Source organism: Gymnogyps californianus, chromosome 10, assembly GCF_018139145.2.
Source record: "Gymnogyps californianus isolate 813 chromosome 10, ASM1813914v2, whole genome shotgun sequence".
NCBI lineage: Eukaryota > Metazoa > Chordata > Aves > Accipitriformes > Cathartidae > Gymnogyps > Gymnogyps californianus.
The window spans coordinates 19,045,848-19,073,040 of record NC_059480.1 but is presented as its reverse complement, the minus strand read 5'-3'; the positions used below and the strand labels follow the sequence as shown (position 1 = coordinate 19,073,040).

The following is a 27,193-nucleotide window of genomic DNA, read 5'->3' as shown; positions in this document are numbered from 1 at the left end:
GGAGGGGGGAGAGAAAGAAGAAAATGCTTGACCTCCCCACGAATGCTCTGCTGGAGGCCAGGAACCCGGGGGGGGAACATGGGGCACCCACGCCTGCACCTGCTGAGCCCCTGGCTGAGGGGGCCCTGGGGCCCCAGGGGTCCCTGCCGCAAATGCTGTGAGTGGGTGCTGCTTGTCCTGGGGGCTGTGCCCAGCACCCCTCCAGTCTGATCTTTGCCTTCAGGGCATCATTCAGGGGTCTCTATGGGTGCCAAGGGGGAGGGTTGGGGTCAGTGTCCTCTCCCTGGCCCCTGTTCCCGTTCCCCATGGCTCCATCCCACATGCTGCCATCCCCACTGCAGGTGAGGACGGTGCCGGGTGCGGCATGGGGGCAGTTCGGGACTCCAGCAAGGGGTGCGCAGGGATGTTCCTGCCAGCCCAGCCTGACGGCATCCCAGCAGCTCCATGGGGGATGTTTTCCATGGTGTTTTGGGGGCTGGTAAGCGGTTAGGAGGAAAAAACCATGCTGGCCTGCGGGCTTCAGGGATGTGCCGCAGTATCCTGGGTAGCCATTGCAGGGGACAAAGCAATACCTGGCTGGATCAGGAGCTGCTGCTTTCTGATGGGGTGCAGCTGATTTGGGGACTACGCATGGTCCCCAGCTCTAGGCCAGCCGAGCAGTGGCAACCTCCCCTGCTCTGCACCGTGGCCAAGGGGATCAGATCCAGCCGCCTGCCAAAGGACAGCAGGTCCCCTCCTGCACCAGGGCCACCAGCTCTCAGCCCGGGGGCATTTTGGAACTCAGGTTGCCCAGGCACTTAGCGCAGTCCCAGGTGCATCTCTCTGCCCTCTCCTCCACGCTGGCGTGGGGCGGGCAGGTTCTCCCTCACCATCCTGCTCCTCCCCGTCCCGCCAGGCTCCCACGGAGGTGGCGGGCAGGGGCACGCCAGGGTCACCCAGCCACGGGCCCGCCGAACTGGCCCCGGCACCCACGAGCTGCTGGAGCAACTCATCCTGCATTCCTCTACCCCTCCTCACAGGGTTTTCCCCAATATAAAGGTGCATACAAATGCTTTTAGCAAAAGCCCACGCTGCTGCTGGCTTTGGGGGCCATTTCCCGCATCAGGGGAGCCAGGATGGCCGGTACAGCATCCCAGCCCACGTGCAGTGGAGAGGGCTGCACTGTGACAGGCTCTTTTTAGGAATACAGCGCTCATGAGGCGATAAATCTTATGTTGCCCATCTCTTTGCAACAAGCCAAGTCCCCCGAGCCTTGCCACCAAGCGGCATGGGAAAGCATCCCGCCACGGCCAGGGAGAAGCCAGGCTGCTCCTCCAGACATGCAGAGGCAAAGATCAAACAAGGCTCACTTGGAAATCTCAGCAAAATTGTGCCAGAGGACACAAAAGATGTCCGGGCCAAGCCAAAGCTGCAGCTCCGCTGTCGCTGGCTCCTGGGGCGAGCCAGGCTGTGCTGGGGCCCCGGCAGCTCCGTCTGCCCGGCCGCTGGAGCGGAGCACGGCATGTCAGCAATTTGTTTTGTACTCACGCTTTCAGGCTGGAAAAGCCAAGGGAAACCTGCAGATGAGAAGTTTACGTGCAAAATCCCATCGGCTGAGCACCCGGCTGCTGGCAGCGCTGCGTCACCGGTGTCCTGCCCTGCCAGGGTGTCCAGGTGCCGTTTTGCGGATGGGCTTTGCAGCTGTTTTCCTTTTATTCCAATTTTTTTGCCTGCAACAGATTTTAAACCGAATGCATGGAAGCACTGCCGCGAAAGTATGTATTGGGGAATGCTCTTTTGTCACTTATTCTGGTTTTCTTTCTATTTTTTGCCTGTTACTGCCAGTGCAGGCTCTTAAAATAACTGGCTACTTTAAACCATGTTCCTTTGTTCCCCGGCTGAGCACCACTGGATGCCAGCTGGAGAGGGAGGGAGGTGAAGTGTCAGGGCCCTGCAGAGAGTTTTAAAGCAGGTTTGCGGTGATGGGGACGGTGTGTTACACCCCGAGTCCTTCGAGCTGCCCTCTCCCTCGCTGCCAGAAGGGCCCCGTGCCATGGGTTTTCCCAGGGAAGCACTGAGTTTCCAGGTTCTCCGCTGGCCCCCGCGCCACCACCCAAACCTCATCCAGGCTCCAAGGGGGCAGCCACGGGTTTGCACCCCAGCTTTGCAGCCTGCCAGCGTGTCCCCCCACACTACCACATCCCCCAGGGACTCCTGCCAGTCCCCCTGACTGCAGACCCTTGCCCGCAGGGCTGCCCCTTTCCCACCCTCGCACTGTCCACTTTGCAGCAAACTTTTTAAACCATAAAAGCTCCCCCGCCCTGGAGGGGAGAGGGGGGATGGAGGCCACACAGCTCCCTTGACCCCAGTTAGTGTGGGAAAGGGCTACAGCAAAACTGGTTAGGAACTGGGAGCTGGCCCCAGGGGAAGTAATAGCTAAGCCTGGGCTTATCCCTCTCGAGCCAAGCGTCGGGGCAGCGGATGCAAATCCTGGGCAGGCCAGGCGTTGCCTGGCACCTCTCCCAGGGCGTTTGCGCCCTCATCCTCGGGCACCCCAGGAATGTGGTGTGGCGGGGAGAGGGGATCCCTGCAGCCAGAGGGGATGGGGGGGGCACAGCCGGCCAGGGCGCTGCCAGCAGGCTGGGCTCCACCGCCCGCGGGGCACCGGGGCTGGGTCAGAGCCCGGCTTGGAAGTGCTACATCGGAGGCTTGTGCCATGCCTGGGCACGTCCCCGCTTTGTTTATTCCTTCGGCTTATTATTTTGTTTGACTATTTATTCCTGGCTGCCTTTTTCTCACGGTGGCTGTGTTTATTTAGCACGGCTAGCCTGGAGCCCGCCGGGCTCACGCGCTGCTGCAGAGCAGAGCCGTAACCCCGGCACGGCAAGTGCAGAGACGGGAGCCCCACGCTGAGGTTTCCCCAAGTGCCTGGCGGGGTTTTGCAAAGGGTGGGACGGTGTTTCAAGGGGACAGTGGGCAGGGAACAACCGGATACAGGAGAGTGGTCACGCGTGCTTGGTGCTGTTGATGTCGCCAGCACGCAGCCACGGCAAAGGGCTTTGGCACCTGCATGCCTTCCCACCAACACAGCCCTGCGGGGCCGGGGCAGCTGCACCAAGCGGAGAAAACCTGGGCGGGAAGGAGAGAAGTTTGGAAAGCGTGAGAGTGGCCCACGAAGTGATGCCACCCCCCTGCCATCAGTGATGCACCAGCCATCAGCCCCCCCAGGTCCCGGGTGGTCCCAGAGCCCGTCCCCCCGCGGTACCAGGGTGATGTGGAGATGCCAGCACACCGTCAGCCCTCCTCCCAGCCCTGGCTCGCCCGTCCGTTTGCAGGCCCCACACGGCGTCCCCCGTGGCGGCAGCCCCTGAGGACCTGAAATGCTGGGTCCTCTCGACGCTGAGGATGCAGCTGCGGCTGGGGGCCGGGAGTCATGGCAACCCGGCAAGGATGGGGGTTGCCATGGCGACCGGAGGCGCAGCATCCGGAGCTGGCTTTGGGTGAGGGATGCTCCAGGTGGGGTGGGAGGCAGGACCAGGGTACCCCTGAGGCTGGGGGATGCCAAAGCCTCGGCTCGAGGTCGGGGAAAGCCCCCCTGCTTCGAGGGCTGCCCCTGGCCTGCAGTGCCTGGAGAGGGTGGGCAGGCGGGGGCTGGCGGGGTCCACCAGGTCCGCCAGGCTTGGCCCTGCCACAGCCCCGCTGTGCCCACTGCCACCTTCACCTCCGGCTGCTCCCAGGCAGCCCTGGCAGGACGCGGTGCCAGTGCCTGGTCCAGGGGAGCAACCGGCTCTGCAGGGCATGCAGCGTCAAGCGAGGCCTCTTGGCTTTTTGCAGCCAGGAGGGTCTGCCGAGCATCTCTGCATGCTTCAGATCTGAGCATGAACCCCAAATATCTTGTCACTCCACTTGGGGGTCACTACCTCCCACTTGGGAATGGCTCTGTGGGGTCAGGCTGGGGTGCAGGGCAGGATTCAGCCCCTAAATCCTCTGTGTTTGGAGAGCATCTGCTCCCCGTGGCTAAGGCGGGCACTGGGCTGACCCCAGCTCAGGGCTGGGCATGCAAAGGGTGTCTGCACCAGCATTTCAGCTGCAGCCCCCTAAAATATCACTAATGGGGCCAGGCTGCTAATTGCCCGGTCAGCAAAGGTGCCCAAGCAGGCGGTGGGCTGGGTGAGGACCCCACCATCAGGCATCACCAATTGACATCCCTGCCTTGGCCCCCCAGCCCCAAGGCCACCCGCTCGCGAGCGCATCCCTCCGTGCCCCATCCCGCCATGCTCCATCCTGCTGCAGGGCCGGGAGGCAGCGAGGGGAAGGGGGCGATGGGAGGCGGCGGGAGGAAACGGACCTCCCAGCCGGGAAGCACGTGGGAGAGTGACATTTGCCAGACACCGATGCTGCTTTTGATAAAGAGTGGGGGGCAGTTCGCTGCCCGCAGGCACCCACGTTTCCCACACCTCCCGGCAGCTGGGGCCAAGCCTCGTCCCCCGCCCTGGAGCCTTTGCCTCCCGCCCCCTCGGTGCTGTCTTGGCAGAGCCGGAGCCACGTGAGGCCAGATGCCTCCTTTCCCTTTTGGACCTGGTGGGCTGCAGAGCAGGGGGGAAAAGGGCACAAACACTGATTTTTTTTTTTTTTTTTTTGATGTAGCATTTGTCAGCATCTGATGAGAAAGGGCTAATACAGAAGTGGATGGTGTCACCCGGACAGCATCAGCAAGGTTGCAACTTGCACCCCATGGCAGATGGACAGGGCCGGCTCTGCAAACACACAAACCTCATTGGATTTTTCCCAAGGGCTCATCCCCAGTGCAGGAATCAGCCCAGGAGCCAGGTTTGCAGTCACCCTTCCTCCTCACGATGCCTCCCAGGGCTCCAGCACCTGGCAGGCTGGGCCCTTTCCCCCTGCAGAAATGGTGGCTGAGCTCTCCTGCAAGCGCATGCCAGCAAACGGGGCTGGCGGCCGCTGGCAGGCACTTGCAGCGATTCCACCCTGAAGCTTGTGGCTGGGCTTTATATCCTAAGCCTGCTTCAAACTTTGCACTGGGAGAAGTGATTTGTCTGCAAATGTTATGTGGTTAAAATAAATGCAGAGAATTTTAATCCTGGGAATTTGGAAAGTAGGAGATTTAAAATAACAAAACCCTTTCATATGGCACTTAATCCGAAATTAGCTGGGTTTTAAGTTTTACAGTGGTAGCTGATCATTCCTCGGCCACCTCCCGCTCGGCATGGGAAGGGGGGGCTCCCCAGATCCCTGGAGCAGGGGGCAGCGGCGGCTGCAGGATGGGCTCTCCCAGCCACGCCGTGCCGCACGGTGCCAGGGTTGTGCCGGAGCAGTGACGGCACTCTTTTTTTGTTGACATGGAATGGATCTCCCACAGCTACTTAAGGTTTTAATTGCCCTGTGATTAAAGTTTTCATTACTAAGCAATTAGCACCTGAAATTTTAAGTGCTGAAGTGTTTAACTGCATCCTGAAGCTGCCAGAGGTGAGGGGTGGTGGATGTGGGTGGGACGGGAGAGGGTTTTGAAGTGGGGACCAGGAGTGGCAGGAGGTGGCAGCCTCGCCGGGGCCCAGCCGGGCTGGCACGGGCGCTGCCGGCTGCCCCAATCCTGCTGGCAGCGCCAAGCACCCGGCAGCACGGAGGAGCGCCCGGAGGGGCGAGCGCCCAGGGAGCCTGGGAAGGAGACAGGCTGGAGCCAGCGCTGACCCGGCGGGAAGCGCGCCGGCTGGGCGAGCTGGCACGCGGCGGCACTCCCTGCCCTGGGAATAGGGCGACGGGGCCCCCCGGGGCCCCCCGGGCACCAAGGATGACACAGGGGACCCCCCGACAGCCACACAGCTGCCCCAGGTGCCCGCTCAGGTGTTGCCCCTCTGGGTGCTGCCCTTCGGACAGGGGACATGGAGATGCCACCTGATGACACGACGGCCCCACTGCAGCAGTACCCAGCCCGAAACAGGGGGGATCCCCCCACCCCAGCTTCCCGCATCCCCGGCACAGCTGCGCTCCTGGTGAGCAGGCAACGGAGACCTCTTGCAGGGTTTTTTTTCTCCCATCCACTCGGTGCCACCCTTCAAACACACATCCCTGTATCTATCTCGTGGCGATGCGCTCCCGGGGCTGGCTGCCTGGCGAGGAATACACTCCCTTCTGTTTGTTTTAAAACTCTTGCTGGGTAACTTCATTTGATGCCCCTTAGATCTTCTGAGAAAATAGGAATAATTGTTCCCTAATCACCTTCTCCTTATTAAGTTGCAGCTGAGGTTCCTGCATGCAAACGAGGTGAGGGGCGGTGGCTGGGAGCACCAGTGTGCATGGCCATGGTCTGACACACACCATGCGTGAGCTGGTGTGATGTGGACCCATCGCTGGAGCATGCTGGGGCTGCGTTTGGAAACCGGGAGTGAAAGTCAGGCTTGGTCCAGCGGGTATGGGGTCTCTGGGTGGGAAATTTCTTGCGGAGAGAGGGCTGGGCTGGGAGGTTTGTCCTCTGAACGTCCATGGCCGTTGCTACTTTTCGAGGCTTTCCTTTCATCTCTTTTCAGCAGGTCCTGCCGTCCTGCCGCTCCCCGTCTGCGCGGGAATGCCTCCCGGGGACACCACGGGCACCGCAGCTTTGCCGTGCAGGCCGGAAGGCTGTTCTAAGGCAGAGCATCACTAACTCAGGTCAGTGCTGCAGGCATGCTCCCCTGTGTACCCCACGGCCCCGTGTTTCACCTCTCAGCCCATCCCTGCCCACTCCGTGCTGACACAGTCCCTGTTGCAGCCTGTCCCGCTCCAGCCATCACCCCGAGGTGCTGGGGAGGTGTCAGTGGAGGGGACCGGGGCTGGGTGCACGTGTACAGGGACATTGCAGGGCCGGGAGATGCCCGTGTTTCTACGGGCTTGTGTGTCCCCTGGCCAAGACATCACCCCGTCCCCCGGGAGCCGCAGCAGCACCGTCCTCAGCACCGAGTCCTTGCACAAGCAGGCGGGTTGGCGTTACAGAGCCAGCCCCTGCCAGCAAATACCATGCAGTTACCACAGTTATTTCCTATTGTGCAGGCGCCGGAGCCCTGCCAGCGCGGCTCCCCAGGCTGCCGCCAGCTGCGACACCCAGGCAGCGACCCAGGGCTCCCTGGCTAGCTACCTGCACCGCTGCTGGTCAGGCCCCGAAATCCTCAGCCCCCGGCCGGGCCCGCGGCGCTGTGCCCGCCTGCACCGGGGGAGCACGAGGCCCTGGGGAGAGGCCGGCTGGCAGCACCAGCCCGGCGGGAGCAAGTGGGGGCTCATTAATTACAGCACGTGGGGAGAGAACTGATTAGATGGAGCATCCTCCCCCCGCCTGCGCCCCCCCACTCCCTGCTCCAGTTTCTCGTCCTTTTCTGAAATAAATTCCTTTCGGGTTGAAATTTGCCAGGCATGGCTTGGCTCCGAGGGGAATTCTTGGGGAAACTTTAAGTAAAATTGGTTCAGCCATTTTTGAGTTATTCAAGTGTGAATAAGCAATTTCCCCATGTGCTCTGTTCAGAAATTTTGTGCTTGGGTAACTCAGACCTCTGGAATCGCAGAATAAATGAGGTTTCTGCATCTCGCTAAGCCGGCAGGCTCTGGCTGCAGGGGTTGGTACGGTGTCTCCGGCAGGGAGGATTTCCCCGGAGTGACTTCACGGGGAGACAGCAAATCTTCCCACCCTGAGTCTGGCCCTTGGTTAAGTTTCTCAGCGTCTCCATCAGCCGCCACCGCTCTCCTTCCCTGCTGGCACAGCATCGTACCCCGGCGCACGTGTTAACGGTGCTGGCTTCATCGCTCGCTTCTCCGTTGCTCGTCTCCTTGAGTGACAGCGTTTCCAAACCAACAGCTTCTGCTTCTTTGCTCAAACTTTGGTTTTTCCTACTGGGGCGACCCCCTTGCTGCTGCTTTGCTCCCCAACCACTTCCTTTTACCTGGAGAGCGCAATGCCCCACTTGCTGCTTCTCCTGTCCCTTGCAGAGATTTATCGCAGTCATATGTCATGTCGCGACTTAAATTAGCACACTGGCTCTCTCGAGCACGGCTTTTCCCTTTGGGAACCGTGCCCGGCGGTGCTGGGGCACTGTGGCAGCCCTTGGGGCACAGCATCCTGGCGAGGCTCCCCACAGTTCCCAGGGGATGCCAGCATTCCTGCAACAGGAATCGGTCATCTCCAAATTTTCGGCAGCCCAGGCAGAGCCCAGGCCTGTGCCAGTCTCTCCGGCCGGGGCTTGGGAAGCCAAATCCTTCTGGGACAAGGAAGGAAAATGCCCGTCCACGACCCTGGTGGGTTTGTGCAGCAGAAGGAGGAGACGATACGGACACGCTCTGCATCCATCCGCACAGCAGAGAGGCCGGCCACGGCCAGCACCGATATCCTCCCAAATTCCCTCTCCTGCCAGGAGCCGCGGGGAAGGTGGCTGGGAGCGTGGGCCGGTGGCCGCTCTGATGCGCCGGCGCAGGGCTGGGGCCGCGGCTGCACGGCGAGGGAGTTTCTGGGGCAGGTTTCTGGGGCGGGGAGCACTGCGGCGAGGTGCCGCTCGCAGATGGCAGGCGACTGTGACGGGGACAGCCCAGATGGCTGTGCTGCAGGGGCAAGGCTGCCCGGGGCGACGCACCCAGCCATGCACCCCGCTACCTTGGGCCTGCCGGAACTCCTGGCCACCCTGGGGTCCAGGGGCATCAACATGCCCCAAAATCAGGGACTTGGGAGATTTTGCTAAGCCCAAGCCCAGCCTCCCCAAGCATCGGAGCAGGAGACTTGCGGTGCAGTGCAGAGGGCCAGGACAGGTCGCAACCCATGTCCTGCGCCCGGCATTGCGGGGATGTGTCTGTCCTGAAGGATGTGACAGTGCCAGCTCGGCCACGGGGACAGTGTGTACGCACAATGCCGAGGGAGCACAGTCTGTCACAGACAGGGCCCCAAAACGTCCCCATGGCAATGGGGGGGAGAGAATGGGGAGAAGACTGAGGTGCTCACAGGCTGGAGGCTGTGGCTACGTGCGTGGTAGCTGGCACCCTCTCCCATGAGCAGTGTGGTGGGGAAGGCACCCTGTGAGTGGGGGAAGGGGGTGCTGGGGGAGTCACTGCAGGGTGCTCTCTGTATGGTGTCACCCTGGTCAGGATCCCAGCACTCAGCCCTGTCACCATTGTGGGAATCATGGTATGGTGGGGACAGGATGGAGCGGGATGGCACGTGATGGGATGGGATGGGTGGGATGGATGGGATGCATGGGATGGTCTGGGTCAGGATGGGGTGAGATGGGATGGCACAGGGTGGGATGCATGAGATGGTGGGATGGGATGGGACTGTAGAGGATGGAACAGCAATGGGTGGCACAGGTAAACCAGGCTGCCAGTGGTAGGGCACAGAGGGGCCCATGGGCCCGTCAACACACACACTAACAGGCTCACGCACTCACCCGCACCCGCGGGGGGCAGGGCAGGGCGGGCCTGGGGCTGCGGGGCAGGCCGGGAGCGCGGCCCCTTTAAGAGCCCAGTTCCGCGGGCGGCCGCTGGGTGGGGCGCGCTCCCCGCCCAGCGCCTCCCGCGCCGGGGGCGGGGCCACCGGGGGCGCGCCGGACAGCGCCCGCCCCTCCAATTCATCTTTCCGCGGAGGCTCCGCCCCCCGTCCCGCCACCGCCCAATGGGCGCCGCGCTCGCCGTCGCCAGGGGCGCCGGGTTGCCAGGGGCGGGCTGATTGGCGGGCGGGCCCCGCCCCTCACGGCTCAGCGGCGGCAGCGGCGGCGGCGGCGCCAGAGCGCGAGCGTGGCGCGGCGGCGAGAGGAGCCGCGCGTGGCGCCGAGCTCGGGACTGCCCGGCGGGGCCGCCCGCACCGCCCCCCGCCATGGCCGCGGCCCGCCCGGGGGCCCCCCGCCGCCGCCGCCACTGCTCCCCCTCCTGCTGCTCCTGCTGCTCCCCGGCGGCCGCCGCGCTCTGGAGGGTGAGTACCGGGCGGGCGTGCCCGCCAGCCGCACCGGGGCCCGTGCGACCGCGCACACACACGCACGCACCCTCCAGGGTGTCCCCGGCCCACCGGGCCTCGTCAGTGTCCGCCGCCGGCTCGGCTCGGCGCGCCACGGACGCACGGCTGTCCCCGCGGGGAGCTCGCCGCCGCAGCGCGCCCCAACCCTGCTCTCAGCGCTTAGCCGCCCTCAGTAGGTTTCAGAGTCAACGCCCCGTGGAACCGAGCCCGGCGCGGCCGAGGCGCGGCGGCCGCGGCGAGCGGCTGCTGGCAGCGGTGGCAGGGAGCGGCGCCTCGTTGGATACTCGGTTCACGTTCCGAGGCTTTTCGCCACGACCGAGAGGGCTGGAAAATTAATATTTCTTTCAGTGGAAGCTCGCGGCGTGCCAGAACTGGTGGGGCCGCCGGAGGAGTGTCTGTGTGCCGTGTCCGGCTCCGTCCCTTCCCCGGCAGGGCTCGCCGCGCCCGCCGCCTTAACTCCCGAGGCTCCGGCGTGGGACCGCCGGGGCGAGTGGCCACGCGTGCCGCATCCATCCCCGAGCGGGGCTGCGCTCCGCGGCTCGCCCGCCCCCGCGGGCCGGGGAGAGAAAGCAGGGAGGAGGGCAACCCCCCGCGCTCCGGTGGAGTGGGCGATAAAAGGAGGGTTAATTGTCCCCCCCCTCGGAGGTGAATCCCGGTCCGCGGGGCAGCGCCGTCGCCCCCCCGGCTTGGAGCGAGAAAAGCGGCTCCTGGCCCCGCTGGGGGACCGGGCGGTCCCGGGCGGGCGAGGCGGGTCGCACCGGCGAGGAGGAGGAGGAGGAGGGGGCCCGGGCGGGTTTTTGTCTCGGCGCAAAGTGTGCGCGGCTCCGGCCAGGAGCGCCGGGGGCGGCGACGCTCCGGTGTCCGGTAACCGAACCCGCTGCCGGAGCGGCGAGAGGGGGCCAGGGAGGGAGGGAAGGGGGGAAAACCCCGGGCGGAGAGGAGCTGTCGGTGCCTCCGCCCGGGCGAGGGGCGGCGGGGGCTTTTGTGTGCTCGGAGGCAGTTTTGTGCTCGGGCTGCCGCTGCCGTCGCCCCGCGGTGCGGGGTTTGGGCTGCGGCACCGGGGGGTGACCGTGGGCAGGAGCCCTTCCCCGCTGCGGTTTGTTGGGGGGACACATTTCCTCCGGCTTTGGGCTTCGTAGAAAGTTTGGGGGGTGCTTGTTGCCCGTGTTTCTTTTCATCCTCCCTCCCTGCGATTTTTTTATCTTTTTTTTTTTTTTCCTTTAAAGGGAAAAAAAATTTTTAAAAATAATTTTCCTTTGTACGCCGTAGGAAACGGAGCTGTGGGCCTGCTCGGTCCACGAGCTCCAGGCTGAGCAGGAGCCCCGCGGCAGGAGGGGAAGGGAGAAGCCTGCCTGCACCCAGCCCTGTCGGGATGGAGGCTCCCGAGCACCCACCCGGGCAGAGCCCTGGGGAGCCCTGCCTGCTGGAGAGGTGCAGGAGGATGAAGTTGCGGGCAGGGAGCCTGGCAGGGCCCCACGCCTGCGGGCAGCCCCTCACAACCCTCTTCCCATCAGCGGTTTGGGGACTGGGGAAGGAAAGCCAGCGGGGGGGCTGACAGCACCGGCGTGTGTCGCCCAGGGACTGTCCTGCCAGTCCCCGGGGAGGCAGGGAGCCCCGGCCTCTCCCCTGCCACCGTCCGGGGATGGAGCGGCGTGAAGAGCCGGATGGAGGGAAAATAAACAGCTCCTGCTGAGGAGCTGCTGGGTTTTCTCAGCTTCCCGAGTGTGCAGAGGGGTCAGGGGCCGAACACACCGCCCGAGGAGGTCAGGGCCCAGCTGGGTGCCAGCCCGATGGGACCGCTTCGGGGCTGGCTGGCAGCCGCCCAGCATTTTTGGGGCTGGCCTCGATTCCCCTGGGATTTTCTCTTTCTTTTTTTTTTTTTTTCCCTTTCCCCTTAGCTCTTGTCTGAGCTGGAGGGAAAGTTGCAGCTGGGCCGGGAGAGGTTTCTGCCTTGCCCAGCGTTAGGAAGCCGTTGCTCGCATCGGGGTCAGCGAGCTCCCGCGCTTCTGCTGCGCTGGGCATTTCTGGCCGCTTGCAACGCTGCTTCCTGACAGGGACCGGCGCGTTCGAGCGGTTACTGTAAATCTAATGTGCACGTTTGTTCAGATATTTTAGTGCTGATCATAAATCTGGCGTGGCCATAAATCTGCGCGCATGTCCTGCAGACGACAACGGCAGTGAGCGGTCCCCAGACCCGGCCACCTTACCGTCCCCTCCGAGGGGGCAACGGGCTGGGCTTGTGGCCGGTGCCCGGCTGGGAGGGCAGGGGGCTTCGGGGCTGGACGGCGCTGCCCGTTCCCGGGGGGATGGCAGGGAGTTGGGTTTCTTTACAAGGCCCCACGGGGGTGGAGGGGAAAAGCCGCGCTCGGCAGCAGCTCAGTGAGGGCTTTGTGCTGCCGAGGAGAAAATGGTTTCTCTCCAGATCCTGTAAGTGCGCTAGGTCTGTTTGAAGTCACAATGTGTTTTTCTTCTCCGGTTCAGCAGTCCCCGGGCCGGCTGCAGAAGGAATGCTCTATCCGGGGGCAACAGCGGATCCTTTCTCCGGCACAGGGGTTGGAGCCGAGGAGTTTGTCCCGGCGGGGCTGTGGGAGCAGAGGCCCTGTGGGGAGCGGACGCGGTGAAACAGCGTGGGGAATGTGCTGCGCTCAAGGCCCTTGCCGACTGTCCGGGGATAAAACCCCAGGCTTCAAAACGCCCTGGCCCGAGGGAGCGTGGATGGCCGCAGGCTCGATCTGCCCGTCGCCCCGGGGGTGCGGGTGGGCTGGGACCGGGACCTGCTCTCCCAAGGAGCCGCTCTCCCAGGCAGCTCCTGCCCTGAGCAGCCTCTCTGGGCACGGGACTCCATTTAAAGTTGGGGTTTCCCACGTGCTCCCCCACGAACCCCCATGCAGACACACCGCGTAGCCCTGAGCCGACTTGGGCTCTAGCGAAACACCCAAACTCCCCCAAAGCAGAAGGATTTCTAGGGGGAATTTTCCTCATCTGGGCTCTGCCTGTTGGCAGCTCCCAGACCCCAGCCAGGCGTTACGCAGGCTGACCACGCTCCTCTCTGCACCGGCAAACCCATGCTTAATTGACCCCTGTACTGGAACTGCCAGGTATTTTCTTGGCAGGGAGATTTGCTTTCCGTTTAATTACTTTTCACTGAAATGGCGTGTTTCTCGGCGGGGTGATGGGGGGGAAGTTAGCCCTGCTGTTTTATTGATGCTTGGGGTAGGGCTGCGAGGGAAAGCGGGTCGTGGGGCTCCGCAGTGCGCGCTGGATTCATTAAATCTCCTGTTCTTTGCTAAAAGCTTTGCTTGAGGAAACCCGCCCCGTCCGTGCTCCTGAGGCGGGGAGGAGAAGGGCTTTCCTTTGTGTCAAGCAGAGCATGCGGAGAGCCGGGGAGAGGGAAAACTTGCAGCACCGGAGTCCGTTTGCAGCCCTGCGTTTCTCTCCCAGTGTACGGCTCAACCGGCGCGGCTGCGGGGCCATGCCTGCCCGGCCCTCACGATTGGGAATAGCGGCCTCTGGTTTTTAAGGAATGAACCGAAACTCCTTGTTTTGTTGTGATGACTTACTGCGAGAGATATTTGGGGAAACCAGTTCGTTGCATTTTCTTTCCGTGAGCCGTTTGCTGCTGCCACTGGAGCAGGGGAGCTTGGCGTTTAATTAAAACAGCCCGAGCAATCTGAATCACAGACTTGCATGTTTTTAAAATTGTAGCTGTTCCTGTTGTGCTGAGTCAAACTGGTTTGTCGGGATTAAGCGTCTCCGCCTGGGAGCCGTGCTGGGGGAAGGGTGCCGGGGCGGCCCTGGGGTCGGGATCCCCGTTCCCGGCTGGCGGAGGTGGCAGGGGTGGGTGCCAGCCTTCCCCCCGAGGAGAACCCCGGCAATGGGGGACTGTCCCCATGGGCTGTGGTGGAGCCGGTGGCTGCCATCGCCCCGAGCTTCCCCGGGGCTGAAGCCATAACGAGTTGGCGTCGCTTCTGGGACGGGCGTGTTCCCAAGCGAAGCGTTTGGGGGACGGTGGGGATGGGGGTGCCCCTCCACGGCCAGGAAGCTCCTTGCTGGGAGCCAGGCACAGCCCTGCGCCCCTGGGGACGGGCTGCCATCTTGAAGGCCAGGCAGCCTTTTGCAGTGGCACTCCCACCTGGCTGGGACGGTCCCATTTGAATTCGTGTTTTGGTTTTTTTGTTGCGTTTTTTGTTGTTGTTGTTGCTGCTGCTGTTGCTCAAAAACCAGTCCTGCGCTCAGGCCTGGGCGGGGCTGGTGGCGGGGCACGGGCCGTCCCCTCGCGGAGCTGAGCCCCATGCAGATTCCATGGGGAGCCCAACAGGAGCCATTTTGTAGGGCGGGTGGGCGGCCGGCCTGCCTGCCTGTAGAGGGCCAGGCCTGGCGCTCTTGGCAAGGCCTCGTCCTCCCGCACTTGGGCTTCGGTATCTCCCGCTCTTGGCACGGCCGTGGAGGACTTGTGGGGCTGAGCTTGGGCACGGGGCTGCGTCCCCTTCCCGCAGGGCCACCATTTCCAGAGGGGCTGCAGCCCTCCCCTGGCGCCCGCTTTCCCCTCGGTGCAGCCGAGCCCTCCAGCCCGTGCTCCCCGAGGCAGGAGGGAGCGAGCCCAGAGCCGGCTTCGCATGGCCGCCCCTCTGAAGAGGAAAGGGAGCCATCTTGGGAAGAGGCAGGAGCGCGGCAGCAGGGCCGAGTGCCGGCCCCATGGCCACTCTCCGCGCGCGTGCCAGCGCGTGCCGGCCAGGGGTCCTGGGCTGGGGGGGAGGCGGGGAATTGCTGTGGGGGTCTTCTTATTTTATTTTTGCCCGTCGCTAAGCTCCGCGCTGCTGGGGCCTGGCGTTTCTCATGCATGTGGCAGGAGCTGTTGACAAACACCTGTTTCCCGGCCCCCTCCCCAGGAATGCCGCGGGGCCCCACGGGGCCTGCGATGCCGGAGGGGGGGGGCAGCAGGGACGCCCCCTCCCTGGGTCCCTCGCCCCTCCCAGGGGAGCCCTCCCCCAGGGCTTTCCTGCCCGATGGCAGCTGGGGGGGGGGGATTTGGGCCTCCTTGTTCCTCTCCGAGATGTGGCCGTCGTGCAGGGCTGCCGAAACCCATCCCTGTCCCGGGGAGGGGACACCGGCCCCCCCCCGACCAGTCCTGCTTGTCCCTTGGGTGCTCAGCCGCCTGCCCGGCGAGGGCTGGGGCGCAGGAGGGACCCTGCGGGGCGAGCAGGGAGGGGGGGTGCGCTCGGTGGGCGCGCACGCACACGCGGCGTGCGATCCAAGGCCTTTTTTTATTAATGAGAAAAATGTGCAGGGCTTGAACGATCGCCAGGAACAGATTTATTCTAGTTCCCCAGAAATTAAACTGAAATGAAGGAGCGAGTCAGCCCGGCCCGGCACCCCCTCCTGACTCTGTGCTTGTTTTAACTCTGGAAGAATCTGACTTTGGGGGTGGGGGAGGCGGGGAAGGTGGGGGATATTTGGGTTTAAGCAGTTCCAGATGGGCTCGGTGCTCGAGGAGAGCCGAGGAAGCAAGCGGAGAGCAGCGCGGAGATTTGGGTAACTGCCCCAGGCAGTGGAGAGGAGGGAGATCTTGGCAGAAACTCCCGCTCCGTGCTGCCGGGATGGGATGGAGCTTGGCAGCCGAGCCACCCCGTCTGTGGGGCGAACCTTTGGATGTGCAGTGAGTAACCTTTTTTGGGGAGGGGGTGGTTTTTGGGTTGTGTGTTTTTTGGTGGTTTTTTTTTTTTTTAAAATATCATTACTCCTTCCCTGGGCTCTTTCCAAAAGTACAACCTGGAAAAAAATGGAGCTGGAGGGGGGAGAGGGGCCTTTTGGATCTCAGCCTGCTGCTAATGGTTGCCCTGCAGAGGCAGGCCTGCAGCACCGACCGCGTTCCCTTCCTTCCCCCGGGGACTTTGGGGCTCTCCATCCACCCGCGCCAGCCCAGCTTGGGGCACCTGCCCCACGATGCCCTGGCTACAGGGCGATGGGGCCACAGAGGGAGGTGGCAGAAGCATCCCCATCATAGCAGGGCCTGGAAACGAAGGCGGCTTTGTGGGCCGATTTGCTGCCTACGTCCTGGTCGATGGCATTCACGGCTCGAACAGGTCTGGCGTCTCCCGATCGGATGAGTTATTTCCGATCGGATGAGTTATTTCTGTGCCAGCGGAGGGCGGCTGCATGGCCATTCCTGCTGGGGACAGCGGCCTATAAATCTCTCCTGCCTGCTGGCCATAGAGCTCCTGCCCGCCCGGCACGGCTGGTCATGTTGTCCCCATGGTGGGGAGCTACAGCAGGCAGCCCCTTCCTCTGGGCCAGGCAGAGATGTGCCCATCCCGAGCGGGCAGTAGTCATTCTAAGGTCGGCAGGGTGTCTGGCAGCAGGCAGGGCTGAGACGCTGTCCGTGAGGTCTGTCCATTCTCCTTGCCCGCAGCCTGGCAGAGCGAAAGCGGCTTTTCCCCCTGGGCGAGCCGAAGCAGCGAGCACCGGGGCGCATCAACCACGTGGGAGGGATGGCAGCTCTTCCCCGGCTGAGCTGACCCCGGCATGGCACACCGGGCTCTGACATCCGAAATCCCCGCGGTATTAATAGAACAGTAATTGCAGTGCAGGGCTGGACTCGGGCAGCTGGCTCGCGTCCTCTCCCGGCATCAGTACGGCCTTTCTGCGGGACTGGGGCCTGGCAGCGGGACCTGGCAGGGCTCGGGCACGGGCTGCACGTGTCCTTGGCGTGCGATTGCAGGGCAGGAGCATGCCGTCCTGCAAAAACCCCGGGCTCCGAGTACCGTGCTTTGGAGGGAGGGTGCAGTGTGGGCGCTGGAGCCCAGCTTGGCATGGCCTTGCTCGCAAAATGGCAGAAATCTGCCCTCCCCGGCTCGACCCGGTGCGTGACTGGGAGGAAACGAGCGCCCGTCCCTCCCCGCATCCCGGGCGCTGCCACTTGATCTGCTTTTCGCAGAGCTGGCACCTGTCCTCTCTCACATGCTTCAGTCTGTCTCGCGGCCGTCAGGAAACAGCTCCTGGTGAGGAGCACGCGGCCGGAAAACCCTCTTCAGCCAGTTAGTGACTGGCGGGTGGGCGACGGAGCAGGGCCGGAGGGAGGGAGCGCTCCCGTCCCCCTCTGTCCCATGTGCCAGGCAGCTCCCGGTCATCCAGGAGCTGGATCTGGCCCATCCAGAAGGTTGCAGGGCATTGCAGTCAGATGGGGGAAGATGCAGCCGGCCGATGGCTCAGAGCCACGGGGCCGTCTCCCCGCGTGAGGTTGTTTATACCCCGGTGCAGGTGTGGGATTGGGAAATGGAGGATGCATCCTTGGAGCATCCTTGGAATTGGTGTCTCAGGCTCTGCTGTGAGCTTACTGTGGTGCCAGCAGGGCCGGGACCGGCAATGGTGCCAGCGGGGCCAGAACCAGCAATGGTGCTGGGACCGGCGGTGCTGCCCATCCTCGGCCAGGCTCTCCGGGGCAGGGACTGCCTGCCCTTGTTCGTGCGTGTGTGGTGTGTACAAAGGGGCCTTAATCTCAGTTGGGGCCTCTGGGCCCTGCCATAATGCAGAAATAATGAGTCTATTATTAAGTGCCCACAGTACTTCTTCACTCTGGTGGCTCGCCTCCAGCAGCAGGCAGAACCTGCCCCGCTTGAAGTGGATGTGTCATCATTTGCCTCAGCAAATCCAATCCCCTTTGATGATGGGCCAAACGCCCTTGGCATGAAGGGCCACAGCTGTGATACAGGCCCTATTTTTTTTTTTTTTCCCCTCCTCTCTTCCCTTTGTTCCCGGTTCATTGGCGAGTCGTCAGCTCGCCCTGGACCTGGGGCAAGCGCGCCTTGGTGGGCACGGGCGGTCTGAGCCCCCACGTCCCCATGGAGAGGGACAGGGTGGGGGGCCGGCTCCCACGGCGGCCCCGCATCTCCCTCCTTTGTGCTGGGGAGCAGCAGGCGCCCTGCTCTGCGTAAGGATGGGTTCCCAGCGTGGGTGGTGATAGGGAGCGCTCCAGCCCTTCCCTTGGGCTGAACCGCACTGCCTGGCCTGCCTGGCCTGACAGCCAGGGAGGGCGAGGGTGGGACCCCGCACAGCCCCCTGGCCTTGCACCGGACGCTTGGGCGGCCGGCATGCAGGAGGGGTCCCTGGGAGAGACGGGATTCCCGGCGGAGGATGAGGGTGCGTGGGCTGTGCAGCATGCCGGCAGTGCTGCCAGCCCTGTCCCTGCAGAGGGAGCTGGCAGACAGCGCCTGCCTGCACCTTCGCCAGGCTCCCGAACCCCGTGCCCGGCATCTCTGCCATGGGTACCCTGGGTGTTGCCAGCCCCACGGGTGCCCTGCGTGCTGCCTTGCTCCCTGGCTGCAGTCTTCCTCGCTGCTCTCCTGGCTCTCGGCTGCATCAGCAAGAGCCTCCCCTCCCCGCAGCGCAGCTTGGGCATGAGGGGCTGATGAGTGCCGAAACCTCCCAGCACAACAGCTCCGAAGCTGGTGTCTGCGGGGTGCCCCGACCGTGGAGCACATGCTCTGCCTTGGGCTGAGCGGGACGGGAGCGCTTTCCCTGTGCAGGCAGCACATGCAAGTCCCCTGGCTCCAGAGCGGGGCCATCGCCTGCCCAGGAGGAGGACGGCCACAGGGTTTAGCTGGGGTCAGAAGGGGAAGGACCCTCCCGGAGGAAGAGGGATCCGGGTGGGCAACACGGTCCGGGAAAATGTGTCACAGGGTCTCCCAGACCTGACGCGCTCGCAGGGCGCTCTGTGTGGCTCGGCTTTTGTGTACGGGAAACGCTCGTCAGCGGGAAAAGTGCAACCTCAGGTTCTCTCCCACAGGCAGCTCTTTGTTCCCAGATAAAGGACCTTACACCAAAGGCCCTTTGTGCCGCTGCTCAGAACGGTGCCGGGATTAATTGTACCGATAGGTGCTTGAATGGGGAGCGCGCAAGGCCACTCGCTCCTGCCGTAATTATCTTCAAAACCGAGGAGGAAATTAAAATATGCGGGGAGATGCCCCTTTTGGTGGCTTTTTGACTAGCAGGCAGTCACCAAGATTGAAAGTGCATCCCTAAACAAGCTGCCTTTCCTTCCAGAGGAGCTTGGCATGGCGGCGAGGGGGAGAGGCATCCAGCACCACCGTGAGCAGCCGACACGGTGGAAGCCAAGCCATGTCCTGGGGCAAATGGCCCTGCATCGATGCTGTCTACAGGAGCCCGGCATGGGGCAAGTGGCCTGTATGGCCAGGCTGGGCCACTCGCCCCACACTGAGCTCCTGCAGACATGGTGCTGTGGCGTGCATAGCTCCCAGAGAGCACGGGCACGTTGCAGAACAGGTTCCTCTGTTTGCGGCGAGGCTGCGTGGGTGTCTTTACTAACTTTCCTCCCTTGCCTTCTTCCAGGATGCTCTGGACTTGTGCGAGCTGCCTTCTCCTTGTCGAGGCGAGGAGCTGGCGTCCTACCTTGCCAGCGCATCCTGATAAAAGCCGGCGGTCCCTGTGTTCAAAGGCGAGAGCGTTCAAATTGGAGCTGGTTGGTGGAGACGATTGAGTCTTCCCCAGCGGCTTCATCTTGAAAGAATTTCCCCCCCCCCCGCTTTCTGGCTCAGCCATCGCTGCCGCGCGCGTCTGCCGCTCAGCAGCGCGAGACGGGCTCTCTGGGCCTCTTGGGGGGGAGTTCAAACGTTTTCGCTGGCCTCAGACCATGCACGCCACATTCCTGAGCCCCTGCGCGGGGAGAAAGAGGTCCCTGGCTCCAGATGGGCCCTCACCAGGGCTTCAGACACCCAGCAAACTGTTGGGGACTCTGTGGAGGTGACGGGAGGGCTGCTGGTGGGGGACCCCTGGTCTTTGCAGCTTGGGGTGCACCTAAGAGGAGATTTTTGCAGGGCAAGGAGGCGGCAGCTGGAGCGATGCTCACAGTCCTGTCCAAGGAGTGAGGCTCTTTCCCTGCCCCGGGATCCCACTCTGCCGTGGAAATCCCGCTTTTATGTGGGGTTGACTGTGGCCTGCTGTACTCACTGAGTGTAGTGAGGCTCCTGCTGCATCCCTTGCCTCTGCTTAGCTGAAGGTAAGGAGAGGACAACTCCCCAGTGCTGCAGACAGTGATAAAGCAAGCCTTAGGGTGACTTCCTCAAGCTGGTGAAATTGGGAGCCAATTTCCCATTGACTAATGGGACCAGGCTCTCGTTGTGGTGCGCGGGATTGAGGTGGCTTTGACTCACTGCTCGGCCAGCCCTGACGTTGTTCACGTCCCTCCGAAGCACCGGCAAACCTGAACTGAGCTGGGAAACTGCCAGTGCCGCCTCCGAGCCCACCTCTGGCACCGTGTGCCAGAGGGAGAGAGCAGCCAGCTGCTCCTGAACCACTGAAACCCAGTGCTTGCCCATCTCCCTGGACGCTAGCACATGCCCTTTCATGGGGGGCCAGCACTTAGCGTGCCCCAGTGTTTGCTGGAGAAAGGACACAGGTTCGGTGCCAGGCCGCCATGAGATCTCTGCGGCAGCTTTAAGGGCAGAGAGCGGTTTCCGCAGCTCGGCTGCGGCCAGCTCGGCTCAGCATGCTGCCACCGGCCCCAGGACCACGCAGCGCAACAGCCCACGGGTCCATCCACCCGCGACCTTCACAGTGGCAGGCTGCGAGGGGCTGGGGAGCTCCGCTGACCCCACCTGGCCCTGCTCACTCGCGGCTGCAGGAAAGCCCCCCTGCCCTCCGCACTCGGCCTGTTTCCTTTAGCTGAGTCGCTCAGTGATTTTTATTATTTCCCCTCCCTGCTCTCTCTGTGTGGTTTACATGGCTCTTGCGCCAGCGGCCGGCTTGGTTCTGTCAATTTTTTCCCCTCCTCTGCCGGTCAGATGGCAGATGCTGCCAAATTAGGATGCAGGCAGTGAGCCTCCTGTCCAAGCCGCGTCTCTGCCCCAGGCCAGCACTCGTGGGGAAGGCCACTGCCAGAGGGGACGGCTGCCCACGTGCCCTGTCCTGGGGCCAGGCCAGCGTGGCAAGGGCTGCCTGCGTGGGGGCTGCTGGCATGCAGGGGAGTTCCCACACACCCTGGGCAGGTTTGGGGAGCAAAGCTCCCCTCCCGCCCCAGGAGCAGGGTGCCCGCACGGTCAGGTCCGGCCTGGCTCTGCCGTGGCTGGCCACGGGATCCTTGTGCCGCCCTGCTCGCGGGCACACCCTGCCACCCAGATCCCCATCTCCCTGGCCTGACTCACCACCGCAGCCGCTCATCTGCACCGGCCCCGGTGCTGAGCACGCAGGGCACCCCTTCCCCGCTCCTCCCGCCAGGTCCAGCTCTCCTGCAGAAGCACCCACCCAGCTGCCTGCGCCGGGAGCGGGGCCGTTCGCTGGCCAGACCCACGCGGGGTCTCTGCGCCGGGACTTGGCAGCCTGGCGCGCTGTCAGTGCCGAGCACACGCTTGGCTCTGCTCCGCCGCCAGCGTGGCGTGCCTGGGCCCTCGCGCGGCACCGCTGTGCCCTTATTAGGGCAGCTGGTGTGCGGGGCCCGTCCTTCGGAGAGGTATGAGCTGCCCTGCTCCGCAACCTGCTCCCTCATGGCCCGGCACCGGCTGCCTTCCCTGGGAGCCACCCCGGTGCAGGGGTCTGGGGAGCACAGCAGCGTCTCGGGGAGGTCTTGTGGCCGTGTGGAGCTGTGCTCGGGCGCCTGCCGGTGGCCTGTAGCTGATGCTGTGGGGAAGGGGAGGGGAGAGGAGAGGATGGCGGTTTGCTACGTCCCCTGGGCAAGCAGTGCCTTGGGACCAGGCAGAGGCTGCCCCATGGGTGCCCAGCCTCGTCCTGTGCATCCTGTGCCCTGGCCGTCCTGGCATCCTTGTTACGTGTCCCTCTGTGTTACCCGCTTGGCGGAGGGCTCCTTCCTTCTCTCCCTTTGTTTTTGCCGGATGCCCATAGTTTGTGTTTTTGAGAAACAGCAAATAACCACTGCCCAATAACCACGTCTGCGCTCCTCCCATTTGCGGACAAGAGCCAGTGTTGGTTTGTCCTTTCTGTTGTAGATGCTGCCCCCCTGACCCTCTCCCGGCTGGGGAGCTGGCACCATGAGGGGTTTTCCTCACTGTCCCCGGTGCCGTGTCCTCTGCCAGTGCCACCAGGCTGCGACGGGAATGCGTTTGTGTTTGCTCCATGCCCACAGCCTGGGTGAGAGGCAGGCTCGCCGGCTGGGCTGGGATCCTGGCAAACAGCGAGGCGGGTCAGAGAGCCCACGTGTTCCTGAATGTGCTTGTTTATCTGTGCCGCGGTGGCACTTGCAGCCTGTGCTCCCAGCCCGTCTGCGGGTGCTGGCTCGGGAGCTCCTGGCACGTCTCCCCGGGGTGGGATGCGGGAGGAAGGTGTTTACCTCCAGCCAGGCTTCATCCAAAACCCTGCAACGCGTGAATGTTTCCTTCCTCCTCCGTGCTTCCTCTCTGGCCGGGTCAGCCTGTGGTTTTCCTGGGGTGGAAGGAAAGAAGCTGAAACTGCCTCTCGCTTCTGGGGCTGAGCCGTGGTGCCTGGCACAGCCGAGCTGCCCCGGCATGTCCTGTGTCCTAGCTGTTGAGAGAGAGCGGCTCCCAGCCCACTGCCAGCTCTGGGGATGGAGAGCCGTGGCTCCCTGCGCTGTGTCTCAGGGCTGGGTGGGTTGAGGGACAGACGGATGGACTGCCCTGGGGGAGCTGTGCGGGGTATGGGATGGGGCCATGCCTGCAGCCAGGGAGGGGGATGCCCTCAGCAGGGAGGCGTTTCGGAGCTGGTCCTGGGCCCTGCTCCGGGCAGGCACCAGAGCCCCTCTGAGCGTACCGGGGTCTGCAGGGGGCTGTTGCCCAACTCTGGCATTTGCACCCGTCCTTGCCCCAAAACCCCCCTGGGCAGGAGAGGGGCCGGAAGACCCCAGGGGTACCTCCTCCCCTCCAAACAGCCTACGGGGCTGTCCCTGGAGCGAGGGTCGCAGAGCCAGCAGCCCACAGAGGGGCCATTGACACCGGCCCTGGAGCACATCATCATTCTCCGTCCTTGCATTTCACTCCCGGTTTTTGCGCGTGGTGCTTGCGCGGAGCTGCGCGGCTCTGCCCGGGATTAGCGACAGCTGCCTGCAATTGCAGCTCTTCCCAGACAAGCGTCTCGCTCCCCCAAGGCTGGGGCTGGGGCTGTTTGGGGAATGCTGCCGGGGTGGTTTGTCTTGTAGTCTGCTCCAGGAATGTTGGCCAGACGGTCAAATTCTTCTCCCCTCTTGTAAAATGAGTGATGTGGGGCGTCTCTGGGAGAGCAGCCTGCCAGTCCCTCCTCCTCTGGATAAACCTGCCTGGCCCGCACCGCCCTGTCATGGGAACGGGCCCTTTCAACCCCAGCCACAGTAAATACGCGCCCTGCCAAAGCAGAGGGGGAGGGCGCAGATGGGGGTGCCTGGTCTCCCTCCTCTGGCACCCCCCCGCACTGGCCGGGAGACACGGCTGGCTGCGCCAGTGGCTGGGGGTGGCAGCCAGTCCCCGTCCCCCCTCGCCACCTGGCCGGGCTCCTCGTCCTGCCGCTTCCCCGCTTCGGCACGGCTCTCCGGGGACGCCTCGCTCTTCCTGTTCTCCTGACGGGAGAAGAGAAATCTGGAGTCTGTCTGCGCCGCTCCCCCTCCTCCCACCACGTCTCACCCCCAAGTTGCTGTTTTCCGCAGAAATGTCAGGCTCAGCTCTCCTCTCCCCCACTCCTCCTGTTTTTTTTCCCTCTAATCTTGGCCTTCGTCTCCAATTACTTCTTTCTCTCCTCCCTCTCTCTCCAGAGACCCTGATGGACACGAAGTGGGTGACCTCTGAGTTGGCATGGACAACTCATCCGGAGACCGGGGTAAGTCTGGAGCCAGCCCCGGTCCTGACCTCCAAAGGGCACGGCTGGCCCCGGCCCCACGGGAATCAGGCTGCTCGCCAGCGCCTTTGCGGAGCTGGCTACGTCTTCCCTCTTCCCTCCCGTGCTTATCCTCTCGCCTCGTGAAATCATCTCCTCCTGACTCCGTGCTGGCAGAGCGGGAGCACTGTGGTCCCTGGCCCAGGTTGCTCTTAGTCACCTTGATGACCAGGAGGGTTGGGACGGGTGGAGGTGCAGCTGCTTCTCTTCCCTGTTGACTGTTGTCCAGTCCCCCCCACCCAGTGCCGTTCACAATGTGTCCATGGCACTGATCTCCCTGGCTGGGGGTCTAACCCGCTCCCCTCTTGCTCACAGTGGGAAGAAGTCAGCGGTTATGACGAGGCCATGAACCCCATCCGCACGTACCAGGTGTGCAACGTGCGGGAGGCCAACCAGAACAACTGGCTTCGCACCAAGTTCATCCAGCGCCAGGATGTCCAGCGCGTCTACGTGGAGCTGAAGTTCACCGTGCGGGACTGCAACAGCATCCCCAACATCCCCGGCTCCTGCAAAGAGACCTTCAACCTCTTCTATTACGAGTCGGATACAGATTCTGCCTCTGCAAACAGCCCTTTCTGGATGGAGAACCCCTATATCAAAGTGGATACAATTGCCCCGGATGAGAGCTTCTCCAAGCTGGAGTCTGGCCGCGTGAACACCAAGGTGCGCAGCTTTGGCCCTCTCTCCAAGAATGGCTTTTACCTGGCCTTCCAGGACCTGGGAGCTTGCATGTCCCTCATCTCCGTCCGGGCTTTCTACAAGAAATGCTCCAACACCATTGCTGGCTTTGCTATCTTCCCGGAGACTTTAACGGGGGCTGAGCCCACTTCTCTGGTCATCGCGCCGGGCACCTGCATCCCCAACGCAGTGGAGGTGTCTGTACCCCTGAAGCTGTACTGCAACGGCGACGGCGAGTGGATGGTACCCGTGGGAGCGTGTACGTGTGCCGCTGGATATGAGCCGACCATGAAGGATACCCAGTGCCAAGGTACGTGCATGGCGGAGTCACCGTGGCTCTTGTCCCCGCGGACGTGTTGATATGGAGGTGGCGGTTTTGTGTTGAGCTCGGTCTCTTTTTGGAGGCTGGGAGCTGGGCAGGCTCCCTGAGGAGGGAGCAGGGTGGTATCTCAGAGGACTGGTCCGCAGTTTGACTCAGCATCTGGAAGCCTTAAAGCCTTCGTGATCCGGACTGGCACGGTGTCTGCTGTGACACGCTGGTTAGCGTCAGCCGGTGCTATCCTCTGCGGGATGCATCTCCTCACCAGGAGCTGCAGCTCAAGGCATGGTCCTCAGCAGGGATCCAGCATGTTTAAGCCCCTGAGCGTTACAAAAACCTGCCTCTCGTCCCTGCTGCCGTGTCCAGCGTCTCCCCGCTCTCCCTCCTGCGGCACTCGTGGCTGGGGCAAGTGATTGTTCCTGGCAAGCGTGATTTCAAGCTGCTTGTGCAGAGGCACTCGGAAACCCGAGTGGTGAGCGGGGCCCCGCTGAGCTGGCTGCGGGAGAAGCCATGCGGATACATGCTCCCCCTGTCAGCGCTGAGGGCTTGCAGCAGGGAGGGTGGGGAGCGGCGTGAAGGCAGGGGAGCCAAAGCTCCCTGTCCCTGCTCAGAAGGGAGGGAAGAGCATCCTGCACATGGAGGTATTGGGGATGGAGAGCCACCCTGGGCAGCAGGATAGCCCTGTGCGGGTCCTGCAGCTGCCATGCTCTCCCACAACAGCTTTGGTGTTGCTGTTTCACCCCAGGTTGGGTATGTTGATAAGGAAAAATCTGCCCAGATGCATGTTGCTCTCACTTGGGGTGATTTTGTCCTTGGGAGCCATCTCTGACATGCAGGACCCTGCCCTGGAGTGGCTGGGATTTAGGTCAGAAAGGTCACCGCTCCGCTTGGCTGGAGGTGTTGCGCAGGGAGCGGGACGCCAGCTGGGCCCCCAGTGCTGGATGCCTCATGCTCGCTGATGACGGGATGCTTGGCGCTGGCCCTTTGCTCTTGGCAGGGGCGATGCAATTTGCGATGGCCCATGACGTGGGGCTCGGGCTAGGCCAGCCTCTCCGCTGGCTTTAGGAGCAGCGTAGCTGTCAGCCGTGCCGCTGTGGCTGGTTGGAGAGAGCTCAGCCTCCACGGGGCCACAGCTCTGCTGGGGAGCCTGCAGCACTGCTGGTGCCAGCACAGCTCCGACTTCGGTGCCTGGACCCCCTGCATCAGTCCTGTGAGCAGCCAGTCTGGCTCGTCCTGGGGGCATCCATTGCTGGACACTGGTGCCAGACATCCATCGCTGGGTGAAGAGCCCATGCTTAAAAGTGTGCGCTGGGGTCCCCGCTCCTGGGAAGCTGGTTTCCTTCTTGCTTGGGCTGGGAGATCTTAGACCGTACAGGGTGTTTGCTCTTTCCCAGCAGGGAGTGGGGTTTGGGTGCAAGGTGACACCGTTTCCAGCCAGCATCTGGAGGGCCATCCCAAGGCAGGACCAAGGGCTCCTCGGGTTGGGCTCAGAGCATCCCTGCAGCCTGGGGCAAGGTCCCCTCTCCGCATCCCCCCAGCTGGGCAGAGACCTACACGGTGGCTCTCCCAGCACCTTTAATTTCCGCCACTGCAAGCCTCGGCTTCTTCCCCAGCACGTGGGGAAGCCACACTGAGCTGTGGGCACGTCTCCATCCGGCAGCCTGCCCTCTTGCTGGGCAGAAGCGGCGGTGTCCTCACGTTTCTCTGGGAAAGTTGCGCTGCGCTTGTAGGATCAGATTTTCCGCCATATGATCGTGTATTTTAAGTGGAAACAGCTGAAGAAGGGCTGGGAGAAGCTGGAGCTGCAGCTCCCTTTTCTGCTCTCGGCTGGATGTTCCCTTACCCCGTTTTGGCAGCCCGGCACCGCCGAGAAGGCTCTCGGTCTCCACAGCGTGGGGAGAGGTGCGGATGCAGCCCTGCAGAGCTGGCGTTTCGGCGCTGCCGCCCCAGGGAGCCGCCGAGGCTTCACCACGCGGGCGAGGAGCACTCCGGAGTGCCAGATGGCATTTTAATAAATAACAATACCCAGTTACTGCTTAGATGGGATAAGCCCTGTTGTAAGTCTCCCCCTTTCCCCAGACTTTCAGTGGCCTTTGAAGATCTCCTCCTCCTCCTCCTCTTTATCTCCATCCAGAGCCAGGATTAGACCTCACATTCAGACCTGTTACAATGCAGCTTGTATCCCGGTCCCTCGGGAGCTGAGGGCTCATCCCGCCCGGCTGAAGGCAGTTTCTTTGGCATGCTTTGTAATGCAATACGCCAGGCTGGTATCTGGCGCTCTAGTCCTGAGTTGCCACAGCATTGATTTGGCATCTCATTCTCAGCCTCATTATCTTTATTTAATTAGTACACGGCCCTTCTGGGGGTTGCGCCGCTTCCCACACGCTCCCCGCCACGCAGAGCTGCAGAGGCAGCAC

The 27,193-nt window shown here is 63.0% G+C and overlaps 1 protein-coding gene across 1 annotated transcript in view; it reads left to right on the top strand.

The window, feature by feature from the left end:
* Positions 1 to 9,853: 9,853 nt before the first annotated feature.
* The window catches only part of EPHB3 (EPH receptor B3), a 28,001-nt gene continuing 10,661 nt past the window's right edge, over positions 9,854 to 27,193 (top strand). The window contains exons 1-3 of the mRNA XM_050902241.1: positions 9,854 to 9,913; positions 23,658 to 23,722; positions 24,095 to 24,767. Coding sequence (XP_050758198.1) covers positions 23,666 to 23,722; positions 24,095 to 24,767 — 730 coding nt within the window. The 5' untranslated portion in view covers positions 9,854 to 9,913; positions 23,658 to 23,665. The remainder of the gene's footprint in view (positions 9,914 to 23,657; positions 23,723 to 24,094; positions 24,768 to 27,193) is intronic.